The sequence below is a fragment of the Electrona antarctica genome (genome assembly GCF_951216825.1).
Source record: "Electrona antarctica genome assembly, chromosome: 14".
NCBI classification, from domain to species: Eukaryota; Metazoa; Chordata; class Actinopteri; order Myctophiformes; family Myctophidae; genus Electrona; species Electrona antarctica.
The window spans coordinates 14,067,684-14,094,039 of record NC_136795.1 but is presented as its reverse complement, the minus strand read 5'-3'; the positions used below and the strand labels follow the sequence as shown (position 1 = coordinate 14,094,039).

General features: G+C 43.9%; 2 protein-coding genes and 1 long non-coding RNA gene across 3 annotated transcripts in view; 1 reads left to right on the top strand and 2 right to left on the bottom strand.

The window, feature by feature from the left end:
- Window positions 1-10,680, bottom strand: part of usp43b (ubiquitin specific peptidase 43b) — a 103,014-nt gene extending 92,334 nt beyond the window's left edge. The window contains exons 1-2 of the mRNA XM_079519821.1: window positions 9,703-10,680; window positions 1,235-1,384 (exon numbers count right to left, since the gene is read on the bottom strand). Coding sequence (XP_079375947.1) covers window positions 1,235-1,384; window positions 9,703-10,359 — 807 coding nt within the window. The 5' untranslated portion in view covers window positions 10,360-10,680. The remainder of the gene's footprint in view (window positions 1-1,234; window positions 1,385-9,702) is intronic.
- Window positions 10,681-15,973: 5,293 nt separating this feature from the next.
- Window positions 15,974-22,302, bottom strand: LOC306936915. The gene is made up of 3 exons (XR_013791565.1): window positions 22,033-22,302; window positions 21,654-21,752; window positions 15,974-17,560 (listed from the first exon to the last, which is right to left on the bottom strand). It is a non-coding gene; the product is annotated as an uncharacterized lncRNA (long non-coding RNA).
- Window positions 22,303-22,968: 666 nt separating this feature from the next.
- Window positions 22,969-25,745, top strand: LOC306936334 (uncharacterized protein; the record flags this gene model as incomplete). The annotated part of the gene is made up of 2 exons (XM_079519820.1): window positions 22,969-22,978; window positions 23,749-25,745. The coding sequence occupies 2 exons, from the start codon at window positions 22,969-22,971 to the stop codon at window positions 25,446-25,448; spliced, it is 1,710 nt and encodes a 569-aa protein (XP_079375946.1). The 3' UTR covers window positions 25,449-25,745.
- Window positions 25,746-26,356: the final 611 nt, after the last annotated feature.

Below are 26,356 nucleotides of genomic sequence, written 5' to 3'. Positions count from 1 at the left end.
AATATCTGGATTAATATACAATCTTTGCGAGTCCATTCTTCCTGCTCCATTGCAAGGCTGTCTGCCACATCTATTGAGAGCTAATTTTTGATTTGTGTTGGTAGCCTAAGCCCTACATAACTGCAGATATAATAGATATCCGCTGCTATCTGTGTAAGTTCCACTTACTTTGGTAGCCGTCAACAGATATGGCACACTGGCCTGACTGGCCTTGCACCGGAAATGGAAGAATGGCCATGTTATTAACCCCTTCCTACACAGGCTGAGCAGCAATGGTGGAAAGTAACTAAGTACTGTACTTAAAGGACCACTTCACCACTTTTCAACATCTCTTCATATAATTGGTCCTCACTAATGTTCATGATAAAACACCACCATTTTTTCCTACTCAGTCTGTGTCTCATAGGAGGGCTGTGGGCAGTTCGGACACCCGTCCACCAGTGACATCATCATTAGGCAGATTTTTTTTTAAAACAAGATTTGTTTTAAAATATATTTAGATTTTATTATCGTGAGAACGATGGCTTCAACTTTTGCATTGCAACTTTTCAGGAAAAGAAAGCCTGCCGTTTCTATTAGCTTGGATTCACCATCGATGATGTCACTGGTGGACGGGTTTCTGAACTGCCCACAGCCTTCCTATGAGACACAGACTGAGTAGAAAAAAATGGTGGTATTTTATCATGAACAATAGTTAGGACCAATAGAAGAGAAGTTGAAAAGTGGTGAAGTGGTCCTTTAAGTACAATTTTAAGGTATTTGTACTTTACTTGAGTATTTCCAATTTCCAATGCTTTTACTTCTACTCCACTACATCTCAGAGGCAAATATTGTACTTTGCTCCACTACATTTATTAGAAAACTTTAGTTACTAGTACTTTGATTATTATTAGAAAACATACAGTAACCACATTATGAGTTGCTACAGCCCTATACATGTTTCGGCTTACAAGCTCACAACGCATTGTGAGGCTATTTTCAAAAGATTTTTATACATTTGAAAACTCGAAATGGAACATTCTGCATTGTGCGTACCTTTTACTCTTGGTAGTTTAATGCCAATACTTTTGTACTTTTACTCAAGTACATTTTGAATTCCGGACATTTACTTGTAAAAGAGTAGTTCTACATTGGAGTATTGATACCTTTACTTAAGTAAAACAATGGAGTAGCTCAGCCCAGTACCCACTACCCAGTACTGGGCTGAGCAGACACGGACCTGGTGGAGCCTTACCTTCCCCGGGGCTTTGATCTTGTTGTTGTTGTTGCTGCAGGAAGACAGGTTGACATCCTCGTGGACACGGTCCAGTAGCCAGAGGAGAAACTCCAGTGCATCGTGTTGGGAGTTGCCACGGAACTGGGAACCATACTTGGACACTATAGTCTAGGTAGGAAGAGAAAGTAAACTTATGTAAAGTAAAATAGCTTGGCATCATATACTGCATTTACTAGCTATAGTTTTAAGAGCATGGTGTAGTAGTGTAAAAATGCACCCTGTGAGTGAGTGAGTGAGTGAGTGCATAGGATGCAAGGATGCAAGGATATGGGTTTTAATCCAGTAACGTACTGTTGACAATTTCTGAGCTACATACAGTATACATCAGGGGTGCCCACACATTTATGACGTGAGATCTACCTTCAAAATGACCAGCTCAACAAGATCTACCCACTGAAAAAATAAGTGTACCATTGCTGAAAATAGTTTAAATATATAATGTACCTGGGGGGCTTTGGAATAGAGCGTCGCAGTCCCGCCCCCTACCATGGACCAGGAAATGATTCTCCGTTCATTTTCCTCATAGACATTTCAGAAAGTATTTATTTAAAGACGTTTACGCTGCGGACAAAGCCAACTCGAGTCGTGACAAATCATGACAACAAACACAATTTTTGGGGCCGAAAAAATAATTAGAAAGAAGAAAAAAACGGCATGTTACAACACTTTTTTTGTTGTTTTTCTTCTTTGTAATTATTTGTTTGGTCCAAAATATTGTTTGTGTTGTCATGAGTTGTCACGACTCGAGTTGGCTTTGTCCGCGGCGTAACCGTCTTTAAATAAATACTTTTTGAAATGTCTATGGGATAAATGCATTGGGATTCATTTCCTGGTCCATGGTAGGGGGCGGGACTGCGACGCTCTATAGGGAGGGGGGAGAAATTATGACAGGCAGTTTCTGCTGTCAAAATATGTCCCCCCCCGTATTTAACTTAAACGCCCAATGCATTCTCAATGGCAATAGCACAAACTTTGGCATGCTACTAGTCCTACATACTTACACCTAGAAACCCCATTCAAACCTATTTAGGTTCATCTTACGGTGGACATGTTTGCCTGAAAATAAATCTTTGAAATGTTTCATAGTTTTAGAAATATAGTGCTTTCAAATTTGAGAAATGTATAATGGGGCTCAATGGCAGCTCTATGGCACGTCAAAAAATTACTTTCACCTAGAAACTCTATTCACACATTTCATAATTCAGCTTACTGTGGAGACACATGCTGGAACTTTTTACTTTGAAATGATTTGTAGTTTCGGAGTTATTTAACTTAAACGCCCAATGCATTCTCAATGGCAATAGCACAAACTTTGGTGTGCTACTATAGTCCTACACAGTATATGCTAATTTCAGTGGCACATAGCACGGGCGGAGACTTAAAAAAATGAATAACTTTAGGCTAACCAGATAATCCCACTTTTTTTGGTTTTTTGCTTCCAACTTAAAACCGAATGGTATTAATACACTTCTTGTTGGAATTCAGCAGCTGGGGTAGCTGAACAACATTGCTTTGCTGCTCTTAGCCAGTGTTTACACAATTATCTTTCACATAGCCTTGAATCACAAGCAGTGCTTGTATTGTACCTGTATTTACAACATGTGGACAACCAGGGAGTGTTTTGTTGTTATAATTCAAGCTACTGAATGGACCCCTATCAACAGAAACCTGAAGTGCAGCAGTTCCTCTCTAAATGCTGAGACAACGGTGGGCATGCACACTTATCAATCACTTATCAAGCCTATTTTCTCTCTTGCCACATAACGCTGATCAGAAGAATTCTAGAATTGCAAATCTGCACTAACGCTCTTCACGACCTCCCCCCCTTGCTGGCCAGTCGACCCACGCTGATGCAAAGTCATCTCAGCTAAACGATGGGAATAGATTTGTTTCAAACTGCAAACAATAGGCCTACGCCAAGTCTTATCCTACTTAAAAACAATCCATATCCCTTTCCTCTCAACGCACTCACATCTAGAGAGCTTTTCTTTTGACATCTAAGCCGTCAGTCCACTCAGAAAGTAGGCTGCCTCAGCCCACACAAAACGCAATGTGCGGCGTTCAGTCTTGTGAATGGCACACGACTCAATTAGGCAGGAATTAACCGCGTGAACCACAGCTGGCAGCCTGGAAGAGCAGAGGCAGTAATGAGAAATTATGAGAGTGAGAGGGGGAGGAGAGAGAGAGACAGAGAGAGAAGACAGAGGGAGGGGGAGAGAGGGAGAGAGAGAGAGATTGAGGGAGAACAGCAGATCATTGCTTCAAAATGCACTAATATCACCCCCCTACACACACTGTCATGTGTTGTCTGTCATAATGGCTACGACATCATAACAAGATGGCTGTTTGGAATTATCTGAATAATATTATATTGGGTAGACTAGGAAGAATGAAGCAGTGGTTACAACATACAGAGAGGGGAGGAGGGGGAGGCACTGAGAAACTAACTCTGAGAGTGTATAAATGGAACCAAACGGACCTTTGGTTCCATTTGTCTCAGAGTTACAAATGGTCTAAATTCTAACTGAGGATTTTACTGTGTAGTACAGTTCTGGCAGGACAATAAGTGTTTTAAACTACTGATGATCTCTCCTGATGTCTTAAAGTTTAAAGTCAAAGTAGCTACAACAACGCTGAAACGTTTCCTGCACCTTATGCATCTCAAAGACAAACATTGTGTTGTCCACTAATGTTGGCTGCTTACTGAACATTCATTTTGCATAAATCTGAGGTCACATGTCAAAATATCTTGAATACTGGTACTATATCTGAACCTCCATGTGTCAGTAGTGAGTTTGTTTTCACTAACTATATGATGGTCGTACACTCATGGTGCAACCACTCCCTTACGGAGCTATGTGTGTGTGTGCCTGGCAGGGTGCCTGCCTGGCTGGCTGGGTGCGTCTGAGCACGAAAACAGCATGGTTGTTTTTCTCCACCTGTGCGCAACCTAACCCGCACACAAACACACACGCACATATTAACCATGATGATTTCAGGTGTGCCAGTACAGTACAGTGACAGTACAGTACAGTAGAGGGACCTCCACACGGTAACTGTCATTTCTCAACCGTTTCGGACGCGAGGCGGCACGCCGGAATCGGGCCGGCACCCTGGGGGCGTTCCTGTGGGTCTGGAGCACGGAGTTGCACCACTCACTTCACACGGGTGTGATTTTTTCCCCCTACTGGGAGTTTTTCTGACTGGTTGGTCCTTCCTTTGTAGGGCTGGTATGAAGTTACTACATGCCTCCTTTGATACACATGGAATGGCCTACCGCTTCTTTTCACCTGCCAATGAGGCGCTTCATTGGGAGGACTTAGCGTGTGTGGAGGAACAACCTATACCTCATAGTTCAACAACCGTGCTGACAGGCGCTCTGACCAACCTGTGGGAATTCGCTAGCACAGTCACAAAGAACAGCCTGCCCATCTGGCTTCTCTCCCACAAATGCAGCAAATTGTGTTTGTTGGAATGCCTGACCAAGCCGGATGGACAATGAGGTCAAGTCAAGTCGGACAACAGTAGCTTGGTGAGAGGCCGCCTGGTAATCAGAAGGTCACAGGTCCGCCAAGAATACATGTTGAAGTGTCCCTGAGCATGACACTTAACCCCTGACAGCGCACCCTTGAGCAATCATGACAATTTGAGCAGCAATCAGCTGTGTGAAGCTGAAAGTGAATTTCCCCCCACAGGATGAATAAAAGTCTACTTAACGTTCTTAATAGCCTTGCATTTTATGGTGGACAACTGGCAAAGCAGTTTAATGCACAATACACTGCTGCAACAAAATGCCCTCAATTACTCAATTCCTTCCAATGATGAAAAATCATGAACTCTGCGTTAAATGTTCAATTTGAAATATTCAGGGACAAGTGCCATTGTCAGATTAACCATGAAAACTATGGGGCACACTAATAACAGCATGCTGTTGTGTAAATAGTTATTACAGCAAAGTAATAACAGTAATTACCCCAAGTCCCTCCAAGGTGGCAATTGTCTTAGTATTATAATTGAGGTTGTGAAAAAGGCTGTGCATTTGTATTATTATTTTTGTATAATATAATGGCTACCGGCCTAAATGTATTCATCCCACTTAGCGACATCAGCCATGTGATTGATGTTCTAGTCCACAAAAGAAACATGTATTGAAAACGTATAGGATTGATGGTGATGCACAATCCTATAAAAGAAAGGCATACGGTACTTCGGGCTCCAATTTCGTCTCCGCCGTTACCTGCGACGCGGCCCGCAAGTCAGCCGCTGCCCGGGGCGATTGCAGCACAAGTGAGACTTCAAGGCAAGCAACGCATCACTCTTCCATGGGAGACCGTAAGGCTATGAAGCAATAGCACTGGGCATAACGGGCAATGGATAAGGGATCTCTTAAAGGCAATGGCATGTGGCACAGTGATTGGTTTAATTATTGTAACGCCCAAACCACACCTATGCATAATGTAACGGGTAACGGAGGTGTTTTAGGGATTTAGACAGGTAACCAAAATACCAACTTTAGTGGGGGAACACCCCTTCCCCACTGCTAAATCCCCAAATAGTGTATTTAAAATGCTCAAACGAAAATGGAGCCCTTCATCTGGTGCAGTAGTATTAAAAAACAACACTGTGATGGCCAAGGACTGGCATTGGTTTGAGTGTAGTCTCTCAAGACAAACTGTTGACTCAAAAAGAGGGTGCTGTTTTTCCTTTATTTTTTGACGATGGGTTCTCAGACTGGTTTGAGTGTAATGAGGCATGATTCAATCATGTTAGTATCAAGGTGAAGCACATCCTTCAGAAGAAGAAAATAACAAACAATAAACATTGTTTCAATCCGTCTGCATTATGAGGCCCTTCTCCCGTTGATATATTTAAACACTTGTGCCCTGATATTTATATACACTTAAACATTTCTGCCTACATGCCCAAAATACGGATGCCAGGTTGAAAGTTGTTAAAATTCCTGAAACCAGCAACATGGATAATCATTAAGCGATCAGCATGGAGGCAGCAAATATTGACACATACCTGAGCGATAGTGTCACTGTTAGCAAAATGAGGTCCTGACTTCTGACCAAAACATGCCAATCATTAAAATGACTGCACTTCCCAGATAGTAGGCCCATCAACAGCAACATCTCCTCAACATACAGAAGAGAGGACTTACGTACTTTCCTGTATACAGTCCTGTGCAGGCCTCTCTACCCTTCCATGCTCTGGCCCACTCCTTTCTAAGGCCTCTCATGTTAAGGGAACCAATACATTGGCTCTTGGCTGTTGGGTAACTCTTGGAGTTCAAGGCTGCGTCCCTGTATGGGCCCCCCTGTGCAAACACACCAACGTGACGGGGAGGGGGGGTGAAAAATACATCATCAGAACCAACTGTCCGGATCAAAAGCACACATCTGCACTCATAATACTAAGCGGAGTCCTTCAGCTGCAGTGTTGGTGACGGCCAATGTTAAGCCACAGTGAACAAGTAGAACATTGCAAAGTCACAGGGTGGCACGTAACCTTTAATATAAATGTATGGAGCCATGCACCCATTTCCCTTTGTCCTGTGAGCCAGGTGCTACTGGAATGTGGCAATGTGCCAGTCATCTTGCAGAAACTGCTTTGTTGTTTTTTTCCCCTCTAGCCTGGGAGTCCGCAGCCAGGCTGACCTGTGAGGACAGAGAGCCTGCTGCTGATGCACGTACTTTGGTGGGAACTTTTTCTTTTGATCAATGGAGACTATCTCTGCATTCCGCACTCTGTGCCTATACAGAGGCCTGTGTATTGTACTGTATACACTGTAGTGCAGTGTAATTGCGTTCAAAGAAGAGCAGCACTGCAGTCTATTTCCAGCTGAATGTCTGATTGTCAACAAAATAATCCCTTTAATTCTGTTAACTTTTTTATAAGAGCTCCTCAGTCTTCACATTCATAGAGGTAATAAGGGAGTCATGTTTAGTGAATTCATGACTTGCAGAGATGTGCCAAGTGCTAATTGGTAATCACGTTACACAAACAAAAGAAACAACATTTTCTGGAGAGAAAAAATATGAATCTGTATTTTTGGAATAATTTTTTATCACTTGCATTGACTTGCTGCTCCTGCAGCTGAGAGTTAATGTAAGTCTTTCAGACACAGCGCTGCAGTGCTATCTGATTATCATGTGTCCCTCCAGGCAGCTGTGGTATTACTTAACAGGCAATTTTAGAAGGCAGAGACCAGAGACACTGTGAACTCAGGACCTCCTATGGTCACTAAGAACCGCAGCCAAGAAGCTAAAATCCCTTTCTATGCTCCAACACAGGAAATGTCCCCATCACATGACAGCAGGAGGCTTTGGGTGTTTTTTTCTTTTAGCCTTATCTCAAAATCTATACTAGATGTTTCTACGCTCTTCCCTCTGACTATTAATGGTCCTCAAATCCTCTATCAGGCTCCTATAAGAGATCAATAGGGAACTTAATTGTACAGGCTGGGGAGCTGGTGCACTTTCCACAATGAACACGGGGTCAAAGAGCAAGGGAGGTAAAAAATAAAGCGGAAAAGTAAGAAGGTTAAGAATAAGATAGATTTTCACCTGAGACCACCTGAGACCAGACCTGTTTAACAAGCGATGCAACAATGGCTGCCACTGAACATAACTGTAACCCAATCTGCATAGACAATCAACCACACTTAGTTCACTTTGTGCAGCTAAAATTACACCTTTTTACTTCCATTAAATTACATGCGAGGATGAGGAGAGCCATTGAAGCGCCTTTGAATTCTTACTGCAGGGGGTCAGGGTGTGCCTTGCCTATAGCAAAACGCACACCCCCTCCTTTCAGCCTAATTAGCATTTCCAAGAATAAATCCATTGTGGCTGTTTCTTTTTTTTTCTCTTGCTCTATATTATATTCATCTTGCCATGCTCAGAGAAATCCGGAACAAAGTGCTGCAGGCAGATAAAGTGTGCTGGTGTTTTTTTTTACAGAGTGGGAGAGCCTGAGGGTCTCCTGATAGGATGGTGTCACAGCCTCCTGATCCACGGAGAGGTCGGATTTGGAAGTGGAGAGCGTTCCACTGACCAAATCAAATCCAAATCCCTGTATTCTATACAGAGGAGGACCAATGCAATGCACAGTACAGCATGGCGGCGTTCACTGCGAGTCCATGTGCTTCTCACTAAATAGTTGGCACTTTGAAATGAGAAGGCCTGATAGCGGTCAGACGGGCAATCAATGTACCGTATATACAACTGTATTACACACGCTGGTTTAGTTAATAAGGTTGTCTGGCATTCTGTAAAGTGTAAAGCACACTGGAGCCATTGTTTATTTCCAAGGTTTGACAGTGCTTTAGAACAAAGAGCCTTGCAGGGAAGAAAGTGCCCGCGCAGCACTTCAGCCAGACACCTGGTAACCCTATGCCCTCAGACTCTGTGACACTGTCTGCACCAGACAGACACAGCAACATCATTATAATCTGACAGACTGAGTGAAGTCTCAGGGCTTGAACTGTGCTTGTAATTACCAGTAGGAAGGTTTTGGTTTGCTGTCAGTAATGGCAAAATAATGCAAGACCTGTGACACCCCTTTCCAAACTGAATGCAGACTATTCTATTCACTTGATATGATGGTCATGTGCATAATGCAACCCAGATTCATATTTGACTATAGTAGGCTTTCTAAAACCTTGTAGACATAGTCCTACGTTGTATTTGTTATCATGTCATTACAGTACAGTAAACATCATACATCAGCTTTGTCTTTGAATGTGTAGTTTGTGTACATTCATGCAGGTTTTCATCTCACTATTATTTGTGCAATGGCTTTTATCAAGAGAGATAAATGCCAGGTGCAATCAAGCGTTGATGCAATTATTGCCTGCACCTGCTTCAGGTGGTAACACAACACTCATCTCCACCTCCTCTTCTGCCAGTTTACATGATCCAACTCATTTTTTTTCATACAATGCTGGATTTTAAAATCTAATCAAATTTGAGGACTTTTTACTTTACTGGATTATTTTCCATTTTCATTACTTTTACTTCTACTCCACTAGATCTCAGAGGCAAATATTGTACTTTACTCCACAACAATTATTTTAAAACTTACGTTACTTTAGTATAGGCCTACTTTACCTCTGGACTCTGGTCCATAGCTCTAATGCTTTTGCAAAGGCATTAGAGCTATGGACCAGAGCTAGGCCTACTTTAAGTAGGGCCTACATTTTGATGCCAATACTTTTGTATTGTACTTTTTAGTACATTTGGAATACCGGACCATTAGGCTACTTGTAACAGTTACAAGACTTGTAGGCCTACTGCATGGCAGTGAGTATTGACACTTTTACTTAGTTATTATAACTTAGTGAAACATTTGAGTGGGCTACTTTATCCACCACTGGCTGGACCCAGGAGGAGAGTGTAAAGTAAAAGTTAAACCGTGTATACCTTGAACTCCACGGACAGCTGCGGGGTGTACTCCAGTGTCCACAGTGCCCTGACCAGGGACGCCAGCTGCTCGGTCACCTCTCCCTTCTTGGCAGGCTGCGTCTCGTCACTTTTCACCACACCGTTCCTCCTCATCTGACTCCAGTCCAGCTTGTAGCGCTCCAGAGCCAGATACTCCGCCAGCAGGTCGGTGTGGCTCAGGCACTGGACCACGGCGTTCATGAAACAGGTGTTCCCGTGGTTCTTCAGACCCAGCACGCCTGGGATGTTGTCCCCGTAGCACCACGACAACTTTTCCCTCGCCGAGGTGCGAGAGGACATCGCGGTCGAGGGCTTTTTGACCGCGTGATGGTGGTGGTGGTGGTCCCCGGCTGGAACCATCAGCGCGTCGTCTTTGATGATAATTCCTGAGTTGGCGCTGAGCGTACAAGGCGCACCGTCCCGAAAGCCCCCGTCGTCGTCCTCTGCGTCACGCGCGTCAGCGTCTCCGAAGTGGGCTAAAGTGCCTAAACTTTTAATGATCTTGTTCATGAAACTACCGACGGACTTGAGCGACTTCTTTCGGAAAAGCTTCCCGGGTTTCGGTTTCTTTTCTTTGCGCTCCTTCGCCTCCTTGGACGTCGGCGTTTCATCTCTGAATCTCAGCTGCTTCTCCATGACTATCCCCTTGAGAAATGTGTTTGATATGTCTGATATTCCAATTTCCGAATCCCACGTGTCACATATTTATCACCATGTCTCCTGCCCGGGCAGCAGAGAGAAAAGCGCACGGAGGTGCCACCATCCTCGAAGCCAAGGCACAACAACACACTGTTCCATCCAGTAAGGCGCTAAAACGTTGCTCATACATTCCGACACTTGCTGAAGGCTTTCATTATCACCATCATCACTCCAGTCCACTGCCAATGTCACCACCACCAGCTACATCTCGTCATGATGCCACCCACCCAGGAGGATGATGACACGCAGCGCCTTCCACTTGCAGCGCGCTGCCCATCGTTTCTAACTTGGCTGATGGCTCCTGGAAGGCTTGGGATTGACTGACTGCCCCCTCCCACTATCCAGCACACCCCTTCACATAACTGCCGAAGCTATTGGATTACGGTATATTTGTTTGTTCTACATTCTACTATATAACAGCCAACAGGCTACTTTTGTTTCTTGCAGGCATGGTGCAACTTTAGTTCAAGGCTATATACCAAAAATCATCTTGTGTGCTGCTGTTCAACATGGCATGAGTCATGACACAACACTTATAGAATAATTTCCAGGCTAAATGTAACATGCTGCTGAGCTACAATGATTACACACTGGTTGGAAATAACAATATAAGTTCTCTGTAATGTTTTAATGTTGAACAGCCCCCTGCTGCCACCACTGATATAGCTACCTAGACAGTGTGCCTATTTTGATGAGATGAAATTGGTTATTTTCACTATTAGTTTAGTTAAGTACAACAATGTTAGGCCTTAAGTGGTCAATGTTCAGTATTCAGATTCATTATAGTTAAAGTGATCACAAATAGCCTAATAAGTCTGCAAATTTGGATCCAATTCATATTCCACATAAAATGGTTTTCCAGTAAATTGACAATACAGGTTGCCCTGTGCATGGTGCTGTGTTCCTTCACTCCTCCTTATCTTATATGGTTAGAAATGAGCTGATTGAACACAGAGTAACCTATTAATGAAATAACAAAAGCAGCCCCCATGAGTATGGAAAACACATTTTGTAGCCCAAATGGCCAAGGTAAAATTCATTACTTAAACCCTGGAGGACATGTATCATGAGCTAGTCTATAGTGACCTGGGTTATTACTATCATTTCTAGACCATGACGTATATTGGAGAGAGGCACAGCTTATCTTCTTTTCACAAGACAAAAAAAAGTGTGTAATCACCCAGACCACTCACACTTTGGATGCTTAGTGCTAAAAACTACTGATTTATCGTGGTAGTGATTAAACTCGCCTCCTCCTTACTGTGGCTGCCCTGAAAATGGGTCTGAGCCAAGGATCTGCAGGCGGAAATGCTCTTGAAGTAGAGGGAGGTTCCCTGGTTCGATCCCAGAACTGACAGTGTAGGGTGTATTCCAGCTGTGTAGAGTGGCTGGTACTACTGTACATCTACGTCAGTGTTTCTCAACCTGGGGCCTGGGGCCACACCAAAGATCCCAGGGGGCCGTGAGGCCTTGTCTGATTGGAGTTCATCCAAAATGTACAGTTTGTACAAAATAATAACTTGATTTTATTCACTTCAATCCTGGCATCCGTCTTTTGGGAAGTCAGGAGCACCCCAGACAAACATAAAAAGTCCATAGACTTGGCTGCCACATGACATCACATTCTGACTTGTATATCTCCTATTTTCTCTTCTTATTCTATTTGTTGTGAGTGTGTGGAGAGGCTGACTCAAATGTCCCTTTGACCCCAGAACTGACATTATAGGGATGAACTGGTGACTGTAGAGTGGCTGGTACCACTATTGTACATCTAGGCACCAACTCTGCCAAATGACGATGCCAATCCCTACATGATGCCACATTGCCTCATTGTACCCTGACACTTTCACCACACTGTCATCCCTGCCTATGATGAGAGACAACCTCCTTCATTGTGTGTGTATCTGCCATTGAAATCTTTTTGGCTGTTGTGACAACACATTCAGACCATTCCCACTAAAAATGGCTTGGTGAGTGACATGAGAGATATTAACACATTATAGACCTATATGAGACCTATATGCTGTAAATAAATAAATTGACCTTATGGCCTGGGTCCATTTGGTTCAATTTGTACACTCTCAGAGTTAAATTAACAACAAGAATTGCCCAGAGAATAGTTTAGTAAAGGCATTATCACTTACAAATGGTCTCCTCCGTCTCCGCTACAGAATGTGATGGCCTTGTCATCTATGGACACAGAGAGAAACTTGTAGTTCTAATATGTAGCAGTCATCATAGATTTACCAGTAAACAGCCTGTCTCAAACAAACACATACAGTAAGAGAGAACCATTACATGGCTTCATGTGCGATAAACATGTTTTACAACATTGTAAAATAACCATAGTTATAAAGAACACTCATTAAACTGCCGACAACAACAATGTGTAAAAATCCATCCATCAGCACCCCAAACACAAAAGCTCATTATTTCCTAGACCAGGATTATGCAGGCGGTTGCAGGCAATGGCCAATAGGCTTTCTTGTCAATGCAAATTAATTTTGAATCATTGCTGCCGGGCAGAAACCTTGTAACTCCATATTTAATATTTGTATGGGTTGTCTTTGATAAATAATGCCCACGATCCTTTAACCATTTAAGCCCTAGTTTATGCTTCATTGTATATGATGAATATGTAATATAATAATATAATAATACAATAATAATACAGTAAAATAAATTACTTTATAATAACCTCATTTAACAGATGAAAAGTATTAACTACGTATATTGGGTCCAGGACAGTTTTGAACATGAATGATAACACTTTCTGCAGATTTACAATGCTACTATATGCAAACAAATATATATATATTTTTTTTGCATTGGACTTCTGCTTTCCCCAACGAGCCCTATGCTAATCTGAGCTGCTGCTGTCAGCTTCCAGCTACTGTTGCAGTCAGTACTGTAAATACATGTTTCAGAGAGTGTGAATAAGCAATAATCATCTCTGGGGTTGGTACTGTAGCTATCTCCTTCCAGCTTTGGCCTCCATTGCAACTGTTATTTGAAGTTATTTTTAGAGCAGCAATACCACACTTCCCTTCACAAATGCAGGTGCCTTTCTATTTCTCTCTCACAAGTTGCAAAGTCAATTACCGACACAGCACAGACAGAGAGGATGCATGTAGATTTCATATCCTGTGCAATTGAGCTCTCCACTCAGTGAAAAAGGAAGCAAATAGACAATGCATAGTAAAGACCCAGCAGAAAGTCCTATTTCCTATGTGTATATGCCTAGATACTGCATGTTAAGTACTTCATGACAGAATGAAGAGCAAGGATGGTGCATTGTTTTGAGAGTAATACTGTTCAGAGAATTACAGCATCATAGCTGCCACCCCTGCACTGTGTGTGTTCCTGGCCTGCTCGTGATGTAAGTAAAGCTATGTCTATAAATGGGACTGTAAATTGCCAGTGAGGCTCTTCTGTACGAAGGGATTGTCATCTTCCAAGATTTAGTGAGCAACAGAGACCATCTGGTCGCTGGAGTCATGACTGTGCTGTCTGCAGCTCCAGGAACAAATGCTTCCTCATGAGACTACTACAACGCAATGTACTGCCCCTGCTATTACATCACAATACAAAATATGACCAGACTGAGGCATGGTGGACATGGTGGGTGGGTGGACACACATACATATGCATGCGCGTGTGCTCGCACTGCTTGGTGTCAGAGATCATAATGTCCCTTCAACATGCAAAGCCAGGGTAGCATGCGATGATGAAAAACCTTCATTTTTTCATTTTTATTTTAAATATATATTTTTATCCCACGATTTTGTAACCCATTTTTCACCCCTGTGTCAATTATCTAATGTGATCCTGGGCTCTACACACCCTCCGCCAACCTAGTCCCCATATATGGGGGACATGGGGAGAGCAACGGGCTTGAACTCATGCTTCCTTCATGCCTGAGTGTCCAAGTTGCTCCTTTACACCTGACAGGGGGGAGTTTCCCTGGTTGGACGTAGCGCGTGGAAGGAACACGTTATTCCAACCAGTTCCTTTCCCCTCCATCAGACCAGGGGGAGGCAGTTTAGAGACCAGGATTACTGCATGTTTTTTGTGAGGGTACCTAACTACCTACCCTAGGGGACACGGGGAGAACATGCAAACTCCACACAGAAAGGCCCTTTCGCCAACCCCGCCTCGGGTATGGGCACCGATGGCGCGGAGGAGGAGACACGCCGCCAGCGCCCAGTGTCCCGAGCGGGAATCGAACCCAGGACCTTCTAGCTGTGAGGCAACAGCACTACCAACTGTGCCACCGTGCCCCCCAGTTTTTCATTTGTAACTAAGTAAACTAACAGTGATGAGTGGTGAGGTTTAAATCTCTTTCTGACTGTCCTATGATGTTGACTCAGTATTTGTCAGGGGGGACAGCAGATACTACTTCTACACCGTCCGGCGTCCGTGTGGTGAACAGTACCAGCTGATTCCTCGCTAAACGGATACACAGGGAGAAGGAATAAAATGCCTTGACAGGAAATCAATACAGATTCATGTATATACTTTACAGCCCAACTAAATAAGATGCCAAGTACCAAGGATGATTGTTTATGATCAAAGTTTATACATTTTCAGTGTTGTTTAGTCTTTTTCAAACCTTAAATTGATTTAGCCATTTCAGCGTGGCAGAGGCAGCTTGGGCGGAAAGGAAACAGAAGGGCTTGAGTGGGCGAGAGAAATCTGGCTTACAGCAGAGGTCCCTCGTCAGAGTTGGCGTTAACACAATCCTTGTCACTGCTCTTGATTGTAGTGCGTCTGACATTTTGTCAGGGGGCCTTATGCACCTTTTGTGAATTCCAGGAACACTGTGAGTGCAGGATCTCCCAGACAGGCAACCTAGACAGAGAACAGACATGAGGAAACCGACACAGCACTCCACAAGTCCCTCCAGAGACTGTGGAGTCCAGGCAACTGTTCTATTTCTGATAATGTCCTATTTTTTTTTCCTATCACTGCAACTAGATCAGTAGATAGTAATCAGCCTAGAGTATGGAGCTAAACATAGACACATGCAGGGCACAGTCAGGTAACGGATAGGAACAAACTTTGTTTCCAAACACTCAAACATTGACGTAGCCATCTGCCTAATAATTGTATTACGGTATGCATAATAGTAAACCTGCATTGATGTGTCTAATATTAGATGTTTTTGTGTATATGACATATGACTATGTTATAGACTAGTAATCTGTCCAGGTGGGCTTAAATTGCCACCACTGCCCCAATGTACTGTTCTCTCATGTGTCTGTAAACGTGGGTGTTGTGCGCAGTCAGCATAGGCTGGCCCCATCTCAGGAGTGAACTCCTACTGTATATATGTTTTTCTTCCACCATGCCAGGCTGCAAACAAATGCAGCAATAATATATACAGTATGTGGCACAATATGCAAGAAGAGGAAGTTGTAATTACAAGCGTATTAACTCCAAAGGGATGTAACATGGGGTCAGTCGTAGTAAATGAACAGTGTAGTCAGAAAATTTAATGTTTTGAGAGCAGTGCAGAAAGGATTGTAGACAGAATAGCTTTGCAAGAGTCTGAGGTTGATGTTTTTATAAAGAAGGAACACATAATAAATTCCAGTCTACAGAAAACAGCTTTGCACATTGTGTTATTGGATCAAAGTGATCCAAAACATTTCTCTGGAGCTTTCTCTGCATGCCACACTTGGATGTTATTACCATAGCATGTTGAAGTAAAAAAGAAGAAAAATTTAGCATTATCCATGGCAACAACCAATACAAAACAGAAGAACAGAGTATTTGTGCTTAATTCTTGCTTTTGTGATGGATGAGAAACAGGCTTCACGTCCATAGAGATATTTTGTTGATAGTTCTGTGTCTCCCCCTACCGGTGACAATTTTAATTGACAACACTGACAAAGGGTTTTTAACCACTTAAACCTCTGTAGTCTTAGAGAACTGGACTTGAGTTTGAGTTACAACTGTACTTTGACCACTTTCCCCAGATCTCCAACAATAGCCGATCTACAAGCTCACAATGTGTCGCATTGTGAGCTTGTAGATCTGCTATTTTTGGCTAATGATCCCACCAGAATATGGACACTGGGTTATAAGTGCACCCCTTTAACACAGGGGAAGGGGTGCACTCCATTATCACAGCTGTTCCTTACATGCAGAGGTGGTGGCCCAGATATGGGACAAGTTTGGGACGCCCGAGGTGGACCTGTTCGCAAGATCTTCCACCCACATCCACAGGACCTGGACCTCTGGGTCTGGCCCGTGAGGGGTCGAACCTGAACGCCGAGGACCTGTCCCCGAATGTCGTCGCTTTGATTCTGAGTGCAGGGCCCTGTCGACTATAGACAACGGTACAGCATGGCTTGGAACGTGCTTGAACGTTGGTACTCGGCTAGACCTGCTCGGGTGGTTCCGTTCCAGGCATCGGTGGTGCACATTCTGACCTTCCTACAGGAGATCCTGGATAGAGGCCTAGGCCTCTCTTCCGTTAAGGTCAACTTGGCAGCCATTTCTGCATACCACGTCGGCATAAATGGCAAGACAGTGGGAGAACACCTGCTGGTTCGTGCCTGTCCGGTTTCCAGGTCTCTGGTCCCGTCGTGGGATCTGACTCTGGTACTGGATGCCCTATCACAGGATGCCTTTGAGCCGCTGGAGAAGGTGGACCTGAAGTTTCTCTGGCTTAAGACCGCACTGTTGGTTGCCCTGACAACTGCAAAGCGTGCTAGTGACATGCATTCACTCTCAGTCAGCCCGTACTGCGTGAGATTTAGTGGGAACAACTCCAGTGTGTCAATTAGGCCGAACCTGGCTTTTGTGCCTAAGAATTTGTGTGTCCTCCGGTCGACCTAGCGGTGTTCCATCCGCCTCCGTTCTCCTCGGTGGAGGACAGGAGGCTGAATTGCCTCTGCCCGGTTAGGGCATTGAAACTGTATGTTGACAAAGGTAAGACTTTCGCAATGGATTGTGGAAGCCATAAAGTTGGCATACGCCAAGAGAGGAGTACAGCCCCCAGAGGGTCTGAGGGCTCACTCTACTAGAGGCATGTCTGCATCCTGGGTATGCCTCCCTTTTTGCAGGGTCGGCATCTCGCTGTGTACGATACCGACGCTGCTTTTCTGCAGCGGATAATCGTGGCATTTTCCTGAAAAACAAGTTTAACCTTTTATAATATTAATTGAAAACAGTGTTATTTACTGTACAGTTAGAATATTAAAGGAACTACTGCAAACTATAAGAACATGTCATGAGTGTCAACTATGTTACTCTTAGTCCACTAAGTTACTTTTGCAGGGTAATACAGTTGGCAGGTAACATATAACAACATATTTGCTGTTTTCAGGTCTAAAATCAACATGGCTGCATATCACCAAACACCACATGGTATTTTTACAGAAAGACTCTTCTAAATATTAGATATCCTTAAGTAAAATTTAAATTGAAAGTTATTTATTACAATATTGTAGTAACACTGTTGACATGTGATAAATCCACACTTGACTCACACACTAATTCATCTAACTATAAATGCACCAAGTCTATAAATGCACCAAGTCTGTGACTGTGTGTGTGTGTGTGTGTGTGTGTGTGTGTGTGTGTACGTCTGAAATCCACGTAACTCGAGAACCGTTTGCCCGACCGACTTCAAATTCGATACTCACGTTCCACACCCCCAGGGGGTGCAGTGCCTGGTGTCGAGTCGGTCTGACCCACGGTTGTCCAGAACTGCCACAAAAGGCCTCTGTACCTGATCTCCATATGGAGCTATCCTGTTCTGATCATTCTGAAATCTGCATAGACTCCATATTTGGGCATGCCTGACAAAGAACTCCATGTGCATAAAAAGGACACAGACATAATAACTGGGTGGGGCATGCATTTGCAACTTGCATCATTCCAAGTAGGTCAGATCCCAATGGGCAACGCTCCAGAGGCTCTGGAGGACAGGGCCCACACCTGATCACCGCTAGATCTCCATACACGTATATTGAGCTGGCCTGTTCTGACATCACAATTCACAATGATGTTCTGACATCTGCATAGACTCCATATATTGGGCATGCCTGATATACATTGACACCACGGCGCGTAAACAGCGCCTCAAACTGTGACTCCGCCCACAAACGGGGGAAGTTGTGATTTTCGCTCGTTCACTGCAATGCAATTTGCGGCATTTTCAAAACAATATTGAGCAGAGTAGCGATTATCAAACGTATTTGCAATGCCATACGTTGAAAGATCTGTTGCCCGTGGACAAGGCACGCTACCTCCGCAAGTTAGATAGCATCGGCATAGATGTTTGTCCGTATGTGTTTAAGGATTGGACCAAGTTGCATTGGCAGCCATAGAAAATTCCGGGGTAAATTCTTACCCCGGATTTGACGTTTTTGGGCGTTCCTGTCTAGCGTGGTGTCAGTGTATACGTATAGTGCTTTCAAATTTGAGAAATTTATAATGGGGCTCAATGGCAGCTCTATGGCACGTCAAAAAATTACTTTCACCTAGAAACTCTATACACATTTTATAATTCAGCTTACTGTGGAGACACATGCTGGAACTTTTTACTTTGAAATGATTTGTAGTTTCTGAGTTATTTAACTTAAACGCCCAATGCATTCTCAATGGCAATAGCACAAACTTTGGCATGCTACTAGTCCTACAATGTAGGACTTTCCCTGAAGGTCCAGGGAAAGGCCTACATACTCTCCAAGAGTTGGGAAAGAACATATCAAGAGAGTGGAGTACGTGGTAGGCCCTTGGATTGACCAGTGGATGCAATGTACCCCACTTTGAGGTGTCACGTCTTAGGCCTAGATGTAGGGTAGGATTGAACCAGTCGCACTGTAGCCATACAAAGGCCTAGGGTTCCCAGATTGTAAAATGTTGTTCCTCCATCTTGGGAGAGTATGTAGGCCTTTCACTGGACCTCCTAGCCACTAAGATGACCACAGGCCCACCACTTAAAGACCACATGTTAGGGTGCCCAAATCTGAAGTTAGGTGGTCAAATGACCTGAAACTGAAGCAATTCAGTAAAGGTCAACGCTTCCTCATGGGGTCATTTTAGGGCCTAGGACCTCCAGTAAAGGGTAAAATACTCTTCTCGGTTGTGGGAACAACATATCCAATGATGAGGACCCCAGGCCCAAAGATGTCCCCCTGGCAACTGTTTCAACTTTGGGTCAGCCTACATGTAAAAGTGCCCAAAGTTGAAAGAAGGTTGTCAAATGAACTGAAACTGAAGCAATGGTGTAATTATGCCCAAATCTGAAGTTAGGTGGTCAAATGAACTGAAACTGAAGCAATTCAGTAAAGGTCAACGCTTCCTCATGGGGTCATTTTAGGGCCTAGGACCTCCAGTAAAGGGTAAAATACTCTTCTTGGTTGTGGGAACAACATATCCAACGATGAGGACCCCATGCCCAAAGATGTCCCCCTTGCAACTGTTTCAACTTTGGGTCAGCCTACATGTAAAAGTGCCCAAAGTTGAAGGGCAGAGCTTCAACTTCAGCTACCCAGTACCCAAGGTTGAAGCCCTTCAACTTTGGGCAGATCTACAAGCTCTTAGTGCGGCACAGAGTGCCACGCTACGAGCTTGTAGATCTGCTATTTTTCAGTGGGGTACATTTAATCACTGGTCCTGGGTCAATCCAAGGGCCTACCACTCCACTGTCTTGATATGTTGTTCCCCAACTCTTGGAGAGTATTTAGGCCTTTTACTGGAGGTCTCAGCCCCTAAAATGACCCAGGAGGAAGTGTTGACCTTTACTGTATTGCTTCAGTTTGAGTTCATTTGAGCACCTAAATTCAGATTTGGACACCGTAGCATGTGGTTTTTAAGTGGTGGGCCTCAGGTCATCCTAGGGGCTAGAACAGGGGTGCCCACACTTTTATGACGTGAGATCTACTTTCAAAATGACCAGCTCAACAAGATCTACCCACTGAAAAAATAAGTGTACCATTGCTGAAAATAGTTTCAATATATAATGTACCTGGGGGGGGGGGGGGGGGGGGTGGGGGGGCTTTGGAATAGGGAGAAAATATGACAGGCAGTTTGCTGTCAAAATATGTCCTCCCCGTATTTAACTTAAACGCCCAATGCATTCTCAATGGCAATAGCACAAACTTTGGCATGCTACTAGTCCTACATACTTACACCTAGAAACCCCATTCAAACCTTAGGTTCATCTTACGGTGGACACGGTTTGCCTGAAAAGAAATATTTGAAATGTTTCATAGTTTTAGAAATATAGTGCTTTCAAATTTGAGAAATGTATAATGGGGCTCAATGGCAGCTCTATGGCACGTCAAAAAATTACTTTCACCTAGAAACTCTATTCACACATTTTATAATTCAGCTTACTGTGGAGACACATGCTGGAACTTTTTACTTTGAAATGATTTGTAGTTTCTGAGTTATTTAACTTAAACGCCCAATGCATTCTCAATGGCAATAGCACAAACTTTGGCATGCTACTAGTCCTACATCAGGGGTGCCCACACATTTATGACGTGAGATCTACTTTCAAAATGACGAGCTCAACAAGATCTACCCATTGAAAAAATAATTGTACCATTGCTGAAAATAGTTTAAATATCTAATGTACCTGGGGGGGCTTTGGAATAGGGAGGGGGGTGAAATTATGACAGGCAGTTTCTGCTGTCAAAATATGACCCCCCAGTATTTAAAGGAGCATTCAGTGATTTGGGGGATTTGGAAAACCCCCTGGTCCTCCCCGGTAACAAGATGTGCACATGCACGCACTACAGTGGGGGGGACAGGCGACGGGCCAACAGCACGTGCACCAAGGCCCGCCACCGCTCGATCGTGATTGGAGGAAGGCCCTCTCTATCCTGATTGGATGAAGGCTGGGCCACCTAGCCAAAAACTAAACCTACGGTCTTTTGACCCCATGGGTTAACTGGGGACAGGGAGGAACTCCTTATATGGTCAGCACACTCTATAGTAGGGAGGATTATCACAACAAAACAAAAAAATAAGTGATATTTGAATTAAGTGAAATCACTGAATATACCTTTAACTTAAACGCCCAATGGATTCTCAATGGCAATAACACAAACTTTGGCATGCTACTAGTCCTACATACAGTAGAACTCCATATATGGGCATAAAAGGGACATAACTGTGGTGGGGCATGCATTTCCAAGTAGGCCAGTGCCCGTTGGGCACCGCTCTAGTGTTAAATAATTATGAAAGAGGAGAAAGAACGAACATACCTTGGAGTCTTCCCAGTCTGTTCTTCAGGAGTTAAGACATCACGTGGACTCTTGTGGAGCAGGTCATGTGATTTGGAAATGACACCTCCTTGAGGTGTTCTGTAAGGTAACAAGACAACTCTTTTGTAATGTAATTTGTAAGCTCGATGGGACTCGAGCTGGCTGCTTGTGCGTTGTGTGTTTGCTCTGTAACGCAGATATATACCAAAGGGTGGCGATAATGCGACGCGGATACAAACTCCAACAGAATAGATGTAAAACCCCGAAGAAGACGACAGAGCCATTTTGCTGCTGGAGCGGCGTAGTTTTACATCGTCAGAACTGTGTTTATGATCAGAGAGAATCAGTGTGATCAGAGGCAGAGCCTTTAACTACACACCAAGATGAGTAAAATGCAAGGTCTTCGGGTGCTTGTGAAGCAGTTTCTGTCTGCGGCTGCTGATGAGATCTTGGAAGCTGTTGAAAAGACGATCGCAGGCTACGAGGAGTGCAAGATGCTCGGAGTCGATGGCAATGCGATTATAAAACCACAGATCAAGTTAAACAGGCTTACAATATCAGGTATGTGTTGGATGATGTAGCATGTTAAACCACAGATCAAAAAGTCTTCCACGACTCCACGAGGCTACCATAACTCTAGTGCTGTGCTTACTGCTTAGCTCTGGTCCAGAGCTTGTGCTGTGCTGTGTGTGTGTGTGTGTGTGCGCGCGCGCGCGCTCGCGTGCGTGACCTGCTCACCAGCCTTTAATTAAACTGCTCTCAACCTTAGCTTCGGTCCTCACCAGTGGTGTGCAGTGTGCTGCATTTTCATCAGCTTAGCTGATCATGTACTTGTACACTATAGCAGGTCCGGGGACCCCCAGGGGTCCTTGAGGGAGTTCCAGGGGGTCCCCAGCTAAATTATAGTTTGCAACCAAATGGACCATTATGGTTCTGTAACTCTGAGAGTGTACAAATGGAACCAAATGAGTTAAATTAACATTGATTTTACAATATAAATTGGGGTCTCAGAGATAGAAATGCCATTAAATGGAGGTCCGTAGACTAATGCATGTCAAACTGGGGGTCCCTGAAGGGTTGGTTGAGAACCACTGCTAGAACCTAGCCCCTTTCGGCCCCCTCGGTTAGCTTTTCTGAATTTTGGACGCGCTACCCTAGGGTCCCTGACAGCTTATTCCACCCTCCATGGGATGCAGATTTACTGTTCACGGAGATCGGCGGTGCCGCTTGAGTGTTGGTGAGATGTTTCAAAGATGCATAACACAGCTATAGGAGACAACAGAAACGTAAAAAGACTTAACGGCATCAGCGGTTAATGCGGTTTCGTACACGTTTCCATTGTCTCCTATAGCTGTGTTATGCATCTTTGAAACATCTCACCAACACTCAAGCGGCGCCGATGTAAATCTGCATCCCATGGAGGGCGGAATAAGCTGTCAGGGACCCTAGGGTAGCGCGTCCAAAATTAAGAAAAGCTAACCGAGGGTCCCGAAAGGGGCTATGCTAGAACCTAGACCTACTGTGATCATTCATATACTTCGTAAATTCTGTATCACAGGCATCGCTTGCACCCGCTCCTGGTAGAAATGAAACATGCGCGGCATAAATGTGATAAATGCTCTGTTTGTACTCACCCATTAAATAATTCCAAAGTCCTCTAGTTTCATATCCATGTGAAAGTTCTGGCACAAAACGTGTATTTAGTCAATTATCTCCACTTTTTCACGAGCTGCACCCGGACGTCTTTCTTTCCGGGCAAAGGGGCTTGGAATGACAGCTGGACTTCATTTATCAAAACTTCTTCTGATCACCACAAATGTCATCACCAATTGACCAGGGAAGCACAAATGCTAATAGAAACTACAGCATTTCTCTTCCTGGAAAGTTAGCATGCATGCTGAAATCAAAGCCATTGTTGTTACATTCATAACAAAAACCAAATCACACTCAAGGCCAGGTTTGAAATACTGCTAGCTGGCCTTGAGTGTGATTTGTTCTGAGGAGGTATGTGGTTTCTAAATTAATATCCGTCTGTATTTTGGTATGCACGCACGCATCATTGCTGAATGTTCTCTTCTCCTTTTCTGCTCCTCAGAGGAAGCACAGCTCAACCTCTCTGTGTGGGAGGAGGATCTCCTCACTGAGCAGCAGCAGGAGTGGAATTCCAGTCCGAGGCAGAAGAGCCCAGAGTCCCTGCAGACTGAGAGGAGCCACAAGGAACCTTTGAGCAGCAGCCAGGACATAAGACCAGAGGATGACACCACCCATGACACATTCACTCCTCAGTGTGAGAAAAATGAACGTGAAATATCTAAAGAGGAAGAACCTCTACCTGCCACTTCAGTAGAGCTTCAGACTGATGAAGAGGTCCCATCTCCAGGATTCTCTGAGGCTGAAAATGACAACGACACGGACTGGAGGCTGAGCGATGCTACTCAAGACACAGACAGTGACAGTGAAGCCTTTCAAGATGGAAACAGTGACAGAACTGAAGAGTTGAGGCATCGCACACTAACTTTAAAGACACCACGGATGAAGAAAAAGCTACAATCCTGCATTTGTAAAGTGTGTGGGAAATCCTTTCACCACAAGGTCTCATTGTTGAATCATCTGAAAATTCACCCTAAAGATGTATGTGGGCTGTGTGGGAGGCACTTTGAGACTGAGGAGGATTTTAAACTTCACCTGAAAACTCACAATAATTTTAAAGCAAGAGTTTGCAATGTCTGTGAGAAATGCTTTGGCAGTTCTCGCAGTTTGGAGATGCACATGAGGAGCCACACAGGAGAGAAACCGTTCACTTGCAATGAATGTGGTAAATCCTTCAACTGTCGCCACAATATGACAAGACACCTCAGGGTCCACACTGGGGAGAAGCCATACTCCTGCAACACCTGCAACAAATGCTACAGTGATTACACTACATTAAAACGTCACAAGTGTTTACAAGACAAAACACCTGCTGTAACCACTCCTGCTGTTGAAGATGGGGATGGTAGAGCAGAGGTGAAGGACAAGCAACAGTTACAGAACATGTGTAAAGTGTGTGGGGCCGAGTTTCACTCCATGGTGTCTCTTGTGAATCACACTAAAACTCACACTGAGGACCTCTGTGGGGTTTGCGGGACACAATTTGAGTCAGAGGAAAGCTTGAAGCTTCATCTGCAAACTCACAGGAATAGCAACAAAATTTGTGAAATTTGTGGCAAGCAGAGCTCGGATCTGGTAAAACACATGAGGACCCACACAGGAGAGAAACCGTTCAGCTGCAGCGTGTGTGGTAAATCCTTCAGCCATCGGCAAAATATGAAAAGACACCTCAGGGTCCACACTGGAGAGAAACCATACTCCTGCTCCACCTGCAACAAATGCTTCAGTGATTACACTCATTCAAAACATCACAATTGTTTACAAGACAAAACACTTGCTGTAACCACTGGCTCAACGGAAAGCTTGAAGCTTCATCTGAAAACTCACAAGTATTATAGAAAGGTTTGTGGAGTTTGTGGCAAGTGTTTTATGAACAACTCGCATCTGGAAACTCACATGAGAAGCCACACCGGAGAGAAACCGTTCAGCTGCAGCGTGTGTGGTAAATCCTTTAGAACGCGCCAACATGTGAAAAAACACCTCAGGATCCACTCTGGCGAGAAGCCATACTCTTGCACCACCTGCAACAAATTCTACAGTGATTACTCTTATTTAAAACGACACAAATGCTGCATTCAAGAAAATACACTTGCTGTAACCACTCAGGCAGTTGAGGGTGGGGATGATAATGCAGAAGGTGAATGACTGTACAGCGCAGGTGACGAACATGGGGAAACAATTGGAGTCAGAGGAAAGCTTGAAGGTTCACATGCAAACTCAGGACAACAAAGGTTTGTGGAATTTATTGTGAAACAAATCTGAAATTGGCAATTTCACATGAGGACCCACACAGGAGAGAAAGCGTTCTGCTGAAGTATGTGCGTGTTAAATCCTTCAGTGTACACCAAGACACCTCGGGATCCACACTGGGGAGAAGCCATATTCTTGCACCAGCTGCAGGCAGCAAATATTTTAGTGATTACACGCTAAAGTGTAACAGTTACAGAACATGGACCGGGCACTAAGGAGTAAAAAAGAGAAAAGCCTTTATTTAATTAAAAGGCAGCTGCAAACATGTTTCGACCTTCCGTGGGTCCTTAAAAAGTCTTAAATCTGAATTTTAACGTCTTAAAGGGATAGTTCAGATTTTCAGATCAACTGTATTAATTGATTGCCCGAGTCCCGTGGTGGGAGTTCTGCTCTGGTTTTGGTGAAATATTAAGTAGTTGTGTGGGGAGCACAGGGGGCCACGCATTAAACGTAAATTAATCCACAAAAACTTAAATATTAGTGCAACTTTCGTTAATTTTTGACCCCTCTATCACCCCTCTATCACATTTTTTATTTATTTTTGTGTCCATATCACTACGCCCAACAAATAGTTCCATGTGATAGAGGGGTCAAAGTTGAACGAAAGTTGCGCTAATATTTTAGAAATAGGTCAACAATACAAATGACGTTAGTTTTGTGGATTAATTTACTTTTATTGCGTGGCCCCAGTGCCCCCCAGAAAATGACCGGAACTACTTAAAGGAGCATTCAGTGATTTGGCTGATATGGAAAAAACCCCGGTCCGCCCGGTAACAAGATGTGCACACTACAGTGGGGGGACA